Below are 13,145 nucleotides of genomic sequence, written 5' to 3'. Positions count from 1 at the left end.
GAGAAATGCGTTTTTCATGCATTTTAGTCTCCCCTGATCCCACACGTCAGTTCGTGGTGGAGGTCGACGCATCAGAGGTGGGGGTAGGTGCATTTCTTTCCTAACACGCTTCCTCAGATGATAAGATGCATCCTTGCGGGTTTTTCTCCCATTGTTTATCACCTGCCGAATGTAACTATGACATTGGTAACAGAGAATGTTTGGCCGTCAAGTTAGCATCGGAGGAGTGGTGTCATTTTTTAGAAGGGTCGGGGGTACCTTCTATCGTCTGGACCAACCATAAGAATCTTGAATATATTAGATCTGCAAAAATACTCAACTCGAAGCAGGCTTGGTGGGTTCTTTTTTTCCGGACGTTTTGATTTTTCACTCTCATACTGCCCGGGTTCCAAAAACATCAAACCCCATTCCTTATTTTGCATTTTTGATCCATCCGAAAGCCTGGTTACTCCCGAGTGCATTTTACCCGAGAAAGTAGTCATCTCCACACTCATATGGGAGGTCGAATCTAAGGTCAAGACGGCCTTAGAAGGGGTAACACCTCCGCCTGGTTGCCCACCGAATCAATTGTTTGTTCCAGAGGAGTTAAGGTCCGTTATTCGATGGGGTCATTGCTCCAATGTGGCTTGTCATCCAGGAGTAAGCCGTACTAGATGTTTAGTAAAGCAACGATTCTGGTGGCTATTAATGGCTCGCGACATTCACTATTTTGTTTTGGCTTGCTCGGTTTGTGCCAGTGGTAAGGTGACTAACCGACCCCCGGATGGGTTACTCCAACCGCTGTCTGTCCCTTCGAGACCCTGGTCCCATATAGCGCTAGATTGTTACTGCCCTCCCACCCTCTAATGGCATGACTGTTGTTTTGACCATAGTGGACCGGTTCTCGAAGGTGGCACATTTCATTACCTTGCCCAAATTACCTTCAGCCAAGGAGACCGTGGTTACTGTAATTGATCACGTCTTTCGGTTACATGGCATCGCTATGGATATGGTCTCTGACAGGGATTCCCAATTTTTGTCAAAATTTTGGCAAGAATTTTGTAAATTATTGGGAGCTATGGTCAGTTTGTCTTCGGGTTATCATCCCCAAAGCAATGGTCAGTCCGAGCGAGCCAACCAAGATTGGAGAGAATGTTGCGATGTTTGGTCTCCAAGAATCCTTCATCCTGGAGCCAACAACTCTCTATGGTTGAGTACGCGCATAACTCGTTACCAGTGTCATCCACGGGCCTCTCTCCATTTGAGTGTAGTTTAGGTTACCAGCCACTAGTTTTTTCTTAGCCTGTGAGACTCAGACTACAGGTGAGGGCACGCACCAAGGCTAAAGCAAATTCCCACCGGTCTAGGCCTCCCTTATACGTTGTGGGTCAAAAAGTGTGTCTTTTTACCAAGAACATCCCGCTCCGTTCCGTTTCTAACAAGTTAGCTCCCAAACTTATTGGCCCGTTCCCTGTCACCAAAATTATTAGTCCGACTCAAACTTCCCCCGGCGTACAGGAGAATTCATCCATACCTAAATCTGTATCTAAAATCTAAAATCAAACCCGTGTTAAACGTATTAATCCACTGACCCCGGTTCCCCTTCGCCGCGACTCGTAGATGGGGAACCTACTTATTCAGTCAATCATATTCTGGACACGAGACGGAGGGGATGCAAATTCCAGTACTTGGTGGACTGGGAAGGTTACTGTCCAGAGGAGAGGAGTTGGGTACCTGCTAGGGACATCCTGGATCACTCCCTTATCGATGATTACAATCGACAGGTAGGCTTGTCTGGGAACACCAGAAGGCGTTCCTAGGGGGAGGGTACTGTCACGGTTGGTAGAACCGTTGTCTCATTTTAATCTTGTTTGGGTGGAGTCATTAGTGTGTCACTGCCACTGTTGCCACTGATTTTTATGTGGGTGTGACCGCTTATTGTGCCAGCAGCGGCAGCTGCAATTCATCTCCAGCTCACTATTTATTGCCCTGTCTTTCATCTTGTGTTTATCAGATCGTTGTTGCAGTTTCCCGTTTTTGTGCCTGGTCTTTTCGTCCCTCATAGTTCCCTGTGTCACTCAAGACGGATTGCTCACTCCTGTATCACTGTGGGATCTTCACCTCAGTACTCACCTCAGGATTGCCCATCTGCGTCACGCTCTCCTGCTGTCTGGTTCCGAACCTGATCCCTGGCAGCGAGAGTTCTGCCCAGTATTCATCATGTGACTTTGTTTACTCTCTGATGTTCTGTGTGAACTTTGTACATTAAATTTATTGCACTTGCATTTGCTTCCGCTCCTTTTTGCCGTTACAGCAATTGAAATGTAGACTACATAGCCTGGTGTTGTGCGCTCTTTTGACATTTAATTTTCAATGTAATTAATAAATGTAGAACTTGACTATATTATTTTCAAAAGATGACTAAAATGAGAATGATTTCTATTTGTTTTGTATGAGGAGAGAGGCTGTATTGTGCTGCACACAGGGACAGATCCTAACACAACGGTGTCAGTTATGTTACACTGTGTGCTGAGATTTGCGTGACTGATTCAGTGAAGGTGAGAAAGGCTGGAATGAGCCATCACACAAACAGATCAAGAGGAGTGGAAAAGATGGAAAAACCTTCTCATTTCAGAGAGAGGAAGAGTAAAAATAAACAGTAACTTCCATTACTGGCATCTCCCTGTGAGACCTTACCCTCATCACTCAAGGAAAAAAAAAATTATAAATATATGTAGTAACTCATTTTTTTCTCCTAAAAAGAAATAGAGAGCAGATGAAGACTTGTGTTTAAATCTCCTGCTTTGTAGATGTTTCTACTAAAAAAAATAAAAATAAAAAAAAGTTTCAGATAATTCAGAAATAATTTGAGTCATTGATACAAGCTATGCTAAATTTTACAGCTCCATACTCTTACTGTAGGTCAACAATTTACTGTGTCTATTTTATTTCTCTCTTAGCAGAAAAATCTGAGACAAAGTTGTTACTTAATTGGAAGTAACTTACTTCTCCATTTGTTGGGCAATGAAAGAAACTGTGTTTTTCACAGGGTACATCTTTCATTATGGAAGAATAGGACTTAAAATACAGAGATTTTCCGGGCGTTCTGCCACTGGCATGTTCAGTGGGGGTTGCACACAATTACACTGGAGCTGGGACAAAAGATCTCAGAGCCTGGGCAGGCAGGACAGGATCTGTGTACAAAGGCCAAGAGGAACCAGTCAAGCTTCAGATCAAGTAGAATGGCCAAGAAACAGAACATCCAGAGACTTTATTAAAATGACAGTTAAAAAAAAAAGAAAAAAAAAACTCAATCAGAAATGTTCATGGTTTTAATGACCACCCACATTTACATATCAGCACCTTTAAGCATTCAGCAATTAACACAACCTCAATAATGGAAGCAACAACAAGAACAACATAAAATATACTGTAAATAATGCAAAGTTCATGTTTATATCCTCATAGTGACAAACTGTACCTCTTTCAACCTTGTACTTGAATCTGCACGACAAATCTACTCTGATATGGACATCACCAGTAAACATGGAAATTTATCTAACTATCAGATGCATTTGCAAGTAAAACTGACACAATAGAATCACTCTGCAAGTGACATGCAATTGTATGTTTCAACCACCAATACAAATACAGGGAGTTTGGTTTGATCTTTTTAAAAATATTTTTGGAGGCCCTAGTTTTAATTTAATCATCTCAAAAATGAAAAAGTGTGAATATTTGATGTGTAACTGTATTACACTAAACATTCAGAAGGAAATCCTGTAATTTGTGCAATGTTATGATCATACACTATCAAAGTGAGACATTTTGAATTAATACTGAATATCTAGCTGATATATTTAAGTAGCTAGTCACAGTCAAACATCATGCAGTCACAGATGCACTCAGTGATTTTTCTTTCAAGTGTACAGGCTTGGAAATGACACAAGGGCAGTTAATTTCCACTGCTACCAAAAAAAAAAAAACACTAGTGGCAGTGTGTGTGCATCTTTGCACATAGATTTTTCCTGTTATATGAATTAACTTTCAAAACAAACTAAGTTTGCTGATGTTAATTAACACTTATCCAAGTACTGATGGGTCATTGAGCTCTTCATTTCCAAGCTTGAGAATGTGGAGAACCTCATCTGGGTGAACACAATGTTGATGATCTATAAGCATAGTGAATTAAAGAATTAGGAGCATGGATTTAACACTACAACTTCCAGGGGTTGTTGTACAGTATACCTAAAACTGACAGTAAGTAAAATATAAGCATTTCTTTCGGAGGCCGAATAAGAGAAAAGACAGAACAATAAATGAAGCAATCATACAGCAACCTGCAAAGAGTGAGAGGCGCGGACTCTTTATAATGAAGCACACATGTCAGCCCAAGAAAGACACAAAAATCATTACAAGCACCTTCTTCGTCTTCGATGAGAAGAAGAAACGGTAATCGTTGCTGGTTATTGTATGATGATTGAAATCCCAAAACATAAACAATTGGTAAATAAACTGCAGAACGTTTTTTTTAATGCATGCATTGCATGCTTTCTGACAGCACTGCACGAACTCGCCACACTAAAATGCTCAGTCACATTTTTATGATTTTGACATGTGACAATGCGATACGTATGACATATTCGTAATTAGACTCATTTAAAATTCTGCTGTTGCCAACAAAAAGAAGCACTGAGGTCTTCCTGAGCTTTTCCACCAAAATAAAAGTATTGTCTTCTAGAAGGTTAAAAAATGTTCAGTATTAAATATTTTTAAATTGTTGTTGTTTTAATTTCATTTTTTTTTTCTTTCAAAAGTAAAACAAAACCATAAAAAGCACATTTTGGCTTCAATTTGGGCAAAGGTGAAAAATTGGCAAAATAAATGTGGGAAAACACTTGCAAAAACCATGTTCTTCGACCCAGTGTTTCATTTTGTTCGGTTTCGGCTCCGGCCAAGAATTTAAATTTTGGTGCTTCCCTACTTAAAATCATATTATGTCAATGTATTATACCAAACAATATTTTTTTAGCCATATCAAAACAGTAGTATAGTCATTTTGGATAGTTGGATAGTCAGAGGGCATTCTGTTGCATACAGACTGATAATTTCATTTCATTTCAGTCTCATTTTCAGTCTCATCCTGTTTAATACTGTGAAGATTTGAAACAATCTGTATTTGTATAAAGCAAATTACTTTTCTATAAAAATAAAGGGTCCCACTATATATTAAGTGTCCCTAATACCTGTGTACTTAGATGTGTATGTAGTATGTAACCACCATAATGTATGTATGTAACCAATATGTTACACTTTATATTTTAAAGTGGACAGTTCCTGAGGAGTTACCATGTAAGTACAGTACACTGCAACTCCAACTCAAGATCCAACTCCTCCCACTTTACCTAACCCTAAACCTACCCATCTCCATGCCCTGGATCCCATTTCCACCCCTAAATCTACCCATCTCCACCCCCGGATCAAATGGTTTCAATTACTCTTATACATATTGTTGTTACAAAATGTTGTTTTATATGTCCTGTTACACATTTGTACTTGCACAAACCATTCAGAGGGTTGTTACATGTGTGTAGTTACAGAAATATTACAGCTGTAGATACTATGTACCAATGTGTACTTACACAGTGGTTACATACTACGTACACATGTAGTTACTTTATAAGTACACATGTATAAGGGACACAATATAAAGTGGGTCCAAATAAAGTGACTTAACTGCCGTAATACTGTAGTTTCCTGCAACACAGTTGTGTAAGCTATTTTTACTTGATTATTCTTTACAGAAATTTTCAGTAGTCATACTATGGATAGTATATGTAACAGGTGTTCACTCATGGTTGTGGATGGCCAGTGTCCTGCAGAGTTTAGCTCCAACTTGTCCTATTCCTGCCAGGAAAAAGTTTTACTAGTCCCAAATAAATAAATGTGTATACAACAGAAGTCTATGAGTTTATGCAAACTTATCTCTGGAGTTGGACTTTTTGTCTGTGGAATAACAATCTTAGCCCTGCGCAATTAGAGTCTAAAGCTATTCCTAATGGGACTCAGTGATGCTCTCTTATGTTGGTCTGATGTGTTACTGATAATATTAGCACAGAGCTCGGGTCTAAACATAGACATAGTCTATCACTCCAGCAGCATGTCCTGTGATCCCATTACACCAGCGCTATTTTAGACATATCCAGAGGCAAACAGCAATTCTGCATTTTATCTCTTCTCACAGACCCACAGGCAGGGTAAAGAAAGAGAAAAGAGTTACCCATCTCCTTCAAAGGCATACAAGTCTGGACAACATGAGAAAAGATACCGTAACTTTTTTGTCCTACACTTGCTAGTAAAGAATTTATTATTATTCAATCTTTTAGACTGATAAAATAAAACTGAATAAAACTGTGGCTGTCACAAGCAGTAAAATTCAGCTTTGCCGGGGTGTGTGACAAAAACAAAACACCACTGGATATTAAAAAATAAATAAAATAAGTTGAATCGCTTGATATGTCCCACCTCAATCCTGTTTCAGTGGAAATTACGTCAACACTTGAATAAATCTGTGCATTTTAAAACACTTCTGTGGGACTTTAGGAACCCATATTGCTAGACATCCAGTAAAGACCAATCCCATTGGGCCTTACAGTACCAACCTGCTGGCTGAAGCAAACTTTAAACACCCTGAAAGTGCTCTTCTAGATTCAGATGGATGCTAGAGTGAATTCTCACATCTGACATCATTTCATCTGAAATCCAATGACAGTGTTTGAGGCTAGGACTCGCGAAAAAAGAGAAGTCTCACTCTCCCAGTCTCACTAAAAATTTCAGCTTGGGACAGTGTATAAAACAGCTGCTGTCTTTGAAATAATTCTCTCTATCATACTTTTAAATGTGCACTCTCCCCCTCTCATACACACAGATGTTCGGCCTGACATCATATCCAGCACTCTAACACCTGCTCAACCATAATCACTACCATGCTACCACAACTCAAAAATCTCTCACAGCTCAGATGACCACAGACTCGTCTGTTTTTTTCTTGCAAGGCCACCTTCTGACCATAGGTGACCTCTGCCATACTCAGAGCTGTATTGACTATCGACTACACATAATATTCACTTAAATACAGTGCAGAATACATTAAAATCACCGGAAGAATGATTTCACAGAACAATCAACAAGCAAGAATATGTTAAAGGCTTGCTGCTTCTATAACATACATAGACATGCTGCAACAAGCATATAAAACACTGCTGCTACAACTGCACAAAAAACATACATAAATCGCCTGTAAGCAGATCAAGCTGAGTGTTTATATACACTCTCAGAAAAAAAAGGGTACAAAAGCTGTTACTGGGACGATACCTCATCAATTGGTATACCTTCATACTTTATTTTCCACTAAAATATGCATATTAGTACCTTTTGAAAGTGTACTGCTCTAATAACAGATCTTGCAAGATTTTTTCTGAGATTGTAGGGAGGAGGAGGATAACAGAGAAAAACTCTATTTTTTGTTTGTTTGTTTTTTGTTAATAAATGTGTCATCGGTTATCACAGATCTGTTTTTTACTTTTTCATTATTCACTCACACATTTTGCAATTTTAACTCTATGCACAAGAAGTTACACTTATTTCAGTTTGATTATGGATGCAACAATACTCTTTACTTTAAATTACCATGTTTATAGCACAATGACTGACTTTTTAACACAATGACTAACTTTAACTTTTTTTTTTTTAAATAAACAGCAAGCAGGGGTACCATATAAATTAATGAATGATTCCAGAAACAGCCTTATTGTATATGCATTTGTAGGCATTTGCCTTTCAGATGCAAAAATAAATTAAATAAATCATGCAGTGTGAATTATTAAGATTTGTAGTAGTCAATTTACTGGTATTTATGTCACTATTTAATGCCTAAAAAGCTTTGTCCTCTTCCTAGGGACTAAATTACTATATTATTAGAAACCGTACAGATTTGATTGAAATTTTCAAAGTGTAAAGTTAATGCTTTATAAATAAATATGTACAATTGATAAAGTATATGAACAGTCGGTGATGGCAATTCAGCTTCTCAATAAAGAGTACAATGATTAGTCATACCACAAAATTATTATTATTTTTTTTTTGTACCATTGTAAACTCTATCGTATATCTGTAGTGATTTAACACTTGCATTCCCATCAAGACTCAAAGTAGCAGCCAGTTTACATTTATTGACCCAGTTTACATGCATTTGAAGCCTAGTAATTGGTGCTTCAAATGAGGTTTTTTTTTTTTTTTTTGGTAATGCAAGACAAATAAAGATGATTTTAGAGATGAAAGCATTATGTTTTCTGATGTTTTGTTGTAAATGAATCAAATATTGCTAAACTGTGCATAATGTAAACCACTGGGAGACCACAGACAATTGTAATTACATGTATTGCATTAATAGAACGTCGGTAAATATAAATATTTTTAATATAAAGTATTCTTCTAACTATAATTTTATTATTTTTTGTACATTTATGACGAAGCCATGTGAACTTGCTAGACCATCTCAGGACTCTAGCCTTGAAGCCTTAGAATGACTGGACTAGTAAGGATGCATTCTCACTAGGATGCAGCCTTCCGTTTGAAAAGCACCCAAATGTTAAAAGCACAATGTTTCCACCTTTAACTTCTGGTTTTTATTAACCTTTTCCATCTTCCTCTATGAGTAGTTTCTCAAAAAAAACAAAAACAATTTTGAGTGTTGCCACCTAGAGGACCCACCAAAAATCACAGTTAATTTCAGGTACATTCACAGAAGTGAGTCTAGATACGCAAATGTGCATGAGGCTACAAAATTTGTACTGCAAGCAAATAGTCAAAGCATACTAAGCTGAATGCTAAAATTAACTTTATATGCACTGTGTAGGTGAAAAATGTAAGCTTCGGTCATGCCACACAAACAGTGCTCATCTCATAAAGGATGTAACTCACAAGAGCAAAAAAAGACACATCTGACACTCACACCACTCATTCAAATAAGTAGAGAAATATTGACTGACAGAATGATAACATAATTAGTAAATAAATGCATCAACGCTAAATAAGAATTTGACAAGCCGTAATGTATTCAGCAAATACAAAAAAAAGTTGATTCTAAGTGGATTTCTATTTCCACATGAGGATGTTCAGTATATGAGGCCAAAATTTACAGTATAATAATATTCAGAGGTAAATTTATTAAAATACAAACGTATGAACATGTGAGGAGAGCAACCAATTCATTGATTTAAAGCCTCTCCTCCATTCATATCCATTAAAAAGTGACATCTCCCAAGGCTCCAATCATACACCAGACAAGAAGTTCCTGGACTGAAAGAAGATTGAAATGAGTTTGAACTTAGGTGTTTGAAAAAAACTGTGCAAATGGAATGATAAAGGACCAGGGTGAAGTGAATTTATACAAATAATTTGTTGATTATGTAATTTAATGGAAAACTATGAGAACAGCGCACCAGATTAGAAATCATTATCCTTGCAAACATTTAGTGTACCATGGATTTACAGTAGTAAACTGCAAAATACAATTTACCATGGTATTTTGTCAGGAATGTGGTATAACTATACTGTTATTAATTTAGTACTAAATATATTAGGGTAGTATGGGAGTATAATACATTTTTATTATTACATAGCAGTTTATTTTTCTATAACATTTTTCCTTCATAAAAAATTCCAGTTTTATGGAGACCAAATAGATAGAAAACATTTTACCATGGTAGTGAAGAGGCATTTAAAAAGAGATGCTTTCATGCAAAACGCAAACTTCTACCTGGAATATGAATACAGCTATTTACAGTCTAAAAAATCCAAAGTGTTCCTCACAATATATGTGATTTTGTTTGTAACATCCTCAAAATACACACAAAGACTACCACACACACACACACACACACACACCAGAAGACCAGCAAAAGGTTGAGTTGGTCACTGTGAAGAATGTTTTTAAACAGAGCTTACAACCACTAGACTGTCTGCAAAATGTTTATTTCTTTAATGTAACAGGCTCCATACTTTATCTACCCCCTGCCTGTTATACCCACCCCACTCGCTAGAAAGAACAGCAGCCTCCCATAAAACTTCAGTTTCAACACTTGGCTCACTCACTCATCAGTGCATCAGATGAACTTTTGCATGCTGGCCCAGAAACAGCTCCAGCCAAAGCTGTCTAATAAAGTGTACTAACTGAGGCCCCAGAAGACTCTGAAAGACCCTCTAGCGGTTTATAAAAAAAACAAAAAAAGAAAGTAAGCTGAGGTTATAATGATTTTCCAAACAGGGACTACAAAACAAGAGTCTTAAGATTATAATGGAAAGCAGTCTGGCCAAAAACTTTCTTACCTTGTTTTGTGCGATTCCACTAATCGTCTTCATGTTCTGCCCAGCCAACACCATAGACTTGCATTCCACACAGGAGCCAATTGTTAACTGCTTGCCATTGTCAATTAGCAGGGTCTGGCTGACCCTTGGAGCATAGAAGAATACAGGCAAGCGGTCAACGCACACTGCTTTCAGTCCAAGAGGTCTCCTCTTCTCTTTCCTGCAGAAGAAGCATGTGAAAGTGTTGCAGTTATACTGACGTGCCCAGGGGCTGCTGGACGGGCCTGATTCTGAGCCCTGACTCTCATGTTGGGTCCACTGGCCCAGCAGGTCATGGTAGCACAGTGCACAAGCAGACACAAGGCCCGTGGCATCAGCAGGGCGTGCACGGGGAGCAGGAGGGTGGACAGTTAGAAAGGGAAAAAAGGGTTCACGCTCCCCACAACGCCCTGGAGGGTTGACATGAAGCTGATACTCGGTTCCTCCAGACAGCTCCTCCCCACACAAGTAACAGATGGAGGTGTGGCTTGCAGTTGTTGTGGCAGTCTGAGAAGGGGTCGACTGGGGTCCTCTAGGGGGGGATACCAAGACTCCTCCCCTTCCCATAGCCAGGTGGTATCTCTCAAGGAATGTGGTGACAGAAGTAATGAGCTCCTCGCTTAGACAGAGGCAGTACTTTGCCCAGATCCCTTCCAAGATGCTGTGACACATGACACAGCAGTATACCCTTCCATTCCGCATACTCTGAGCATTTGGAGGGCATGGTAGCTGATTTATGAATGGAAAATACATTGCACTGCGGGCTTTGCTTGCACCAGCATGGGTGTATGCCATCCTGACCTCTTGACCACAGTCCTGTCCACATAGGTAGCAGTTCTCCCTGCGAATCTGTGGCATGGAGGGGAGTGAATTCATTTTTGGTAGTCCATCCCCACATTCATTGGTGGCAGGTGGAGAAAGAGGGGTTGCAGCACCCGTGCTGAGGGGCACCACATAGAGTCGCTGGAGAACAGGAACATCTGCAAGCTCGAACCCTTGCCACTGCTGCATGAGGGATGAGTGGCAAGTTGTACATACCAGAGTGTATCCACCCAGGCTAAGAGGCACCGCACCAGGCGGAGGGGTATGGAGCCACAGAAAAGGGAAGAATGGCTCACTGGACGCTCTCTCCTGCTTTTGTACAAACACCCTGAAGTGGCCTCCTGCTGAAAGCCTGCTTCCACAAATATAACAGGCACATTCATCAGCAGAAAAACTGGAGTGACATTTGGCTGCTTGACTCCTCTCTACATCTAAGTGTGTTGATGCTGCGCGCGCTCTCTCGTCATCGCTGGTGATGTTGATATCGCAGCTGTTAGGCCCGTCAGAATCACCGGTGGACGCATGTATCCACTGCTTGTCACAGGTAATGATACCGTTATCCTGCAGAGGTGTGCGAATTGATAGACTATCATACTGCTGGAGAGCCATGGACACGGATGACTGCGATGTGTGATTGATGAGTTTAGTCACACGCCTTTCTGATTTCGGTACGTCCTGACCCGTGCAAACTCTGGTCGGATATCTCACAGATTCAGGACTGCTCTTAACACTCATTGTGATCTTTCTACTGCCTTCTCTTGATGCTTTATTAGACGCACGGATACCTGTGGTATTATTGATATTCATTACACACGCTGACAGGTCCAAGTCCTGTTCGGACAGGTCATTATCAGAGAATGAGGAAATGTCCGACTCATTGGCGTCGTAATTGCTAACACTCATTCTTCGCTCCAGGTCGTATGTAATGTTCCGTAAGTCGCACTGGTATGGTCTCTTGAGCCAGTACATGCGCTTCTCGACTGGCGTCCTGTTGCGCTCGAATGAGTTCCACTGTTCGCGCAGGAAGCAGTGGCACACAGCGCACACCAGAGCGTCCCCATCCGGACCGATCTCCGGCGCGCCAGGAGCCGGGTCCTGGCCTTGCAAGAAAGGGAAAAACGGGCCATTCTTTTCTCGTTGGTATTTTACCTGTAAACTCAGCTCTTTCCCCGGGGTTACGCCGCTCCCACAGATGAAGCAGTGGATGAAGAAGATCCCGTTGCGCTCGGGTCTGCACACGCTGCCGGTCAGAGCGCTCTCTTCCCCGGGAAAAGCCAAAGCCATTCGCTGTTGCGCCTTGGAGATCGGCGAGAGCTCCGGATCGTTCATAGTTCCGTGAGTTATAGCTTCAGAATCACAAGCAGCGTGATTTCAAACCCAGTAACATTTTTTTGTGCTTTTTCTCAAAAATGTAGTGCCATCGATCCCGCGGGGAAAGAAAAAAAAAACTCGCTCAGTCCACAAACTTACTCGCTCCGGCGATTTTAGATTTGTGTCTGTGTAAAGCACACTGAGCGGTTGTTTGGAGTCACATCCTCATAGGCAGCGGTGTAATCCGTGTGCTGTTAGAGAGTAGAAAGTCTTACTGAAGTTGCTGGGCGAAGTTTCCTCACACTGTGGCTGTGAGACCACTGAACACAGCGCCATCTCTCTTTTACTCACTCACTCACTCAATCAGTCACACGTACGTTTCACGATATTAGTCAGGACATCTCATAGACTTCCATTATTTTTATATCAGGTTTAGGACATTTTATATGGCCTTACCCAACCACTACCCCTTAACATAATCCTCACAGAAACATGTGGAAAACACTAGATTGAAATAAAAAAGGTCCTTTTAAGGTCAGTCTCATTAGTCTGTGTTCAGGTTTCAATATTAGTGAAGACATTTTTTGGACCTCACAACAAGTATAGGCAAACCTGCAACACACCCA

The 13,145-nt window shown here is 40.2% G+C and overlaps 1 protein-coding gene across 2 annotated transcripts in view; it reads right to left on the bottom strand.

Annotated features, from left to right (window-relative positions):
- The window catches only part of gse1b (Gse1 coiled-coil protein b), a 201,476-nt gene extending 188,637 nt beyond the window's left edge, over window positions 1–12,839 (bottom strand). Inside the window, exon 1 of one of the 2 annotated variants that reach the window (XM_059564764.1) lies at window positions 10,369–12,839. In XM_059564764.1, the coding sequence (XP_059420747.1) occupies window positions 10,369–12,537 (2,169 nt within the window). In that variant the 5' untranslated portion in view covers window positions 12,538–12,839. The remainder of the gene's footprint in view (window positions 1–10,368) is intronic. The other variant, XM_059564765.1, reaches the window with a different exon arrangement.
- Between the last annotated feature and the right edge of the window lie 306 nt (window positions 12,840–13,145).

Source organism: Carassius carassius, chromosome 13 (genome assembly GCF_963082965.1).
Source record: "Carassius carassius chromosome 13, fCarCar2.1, whole genome shotgun sequence".
Classification (NCBI taxonomy): Eukaryota; Metazoa; Chordata; class Actinopteri; order Cypriniformes; family Cyprinidae; genus Carassius; species Carassius carassius.
Note: the sequence above shows the minus strand (reverse complement) of the source record. Positions and strands in the feature narration are given on the sequence as shown.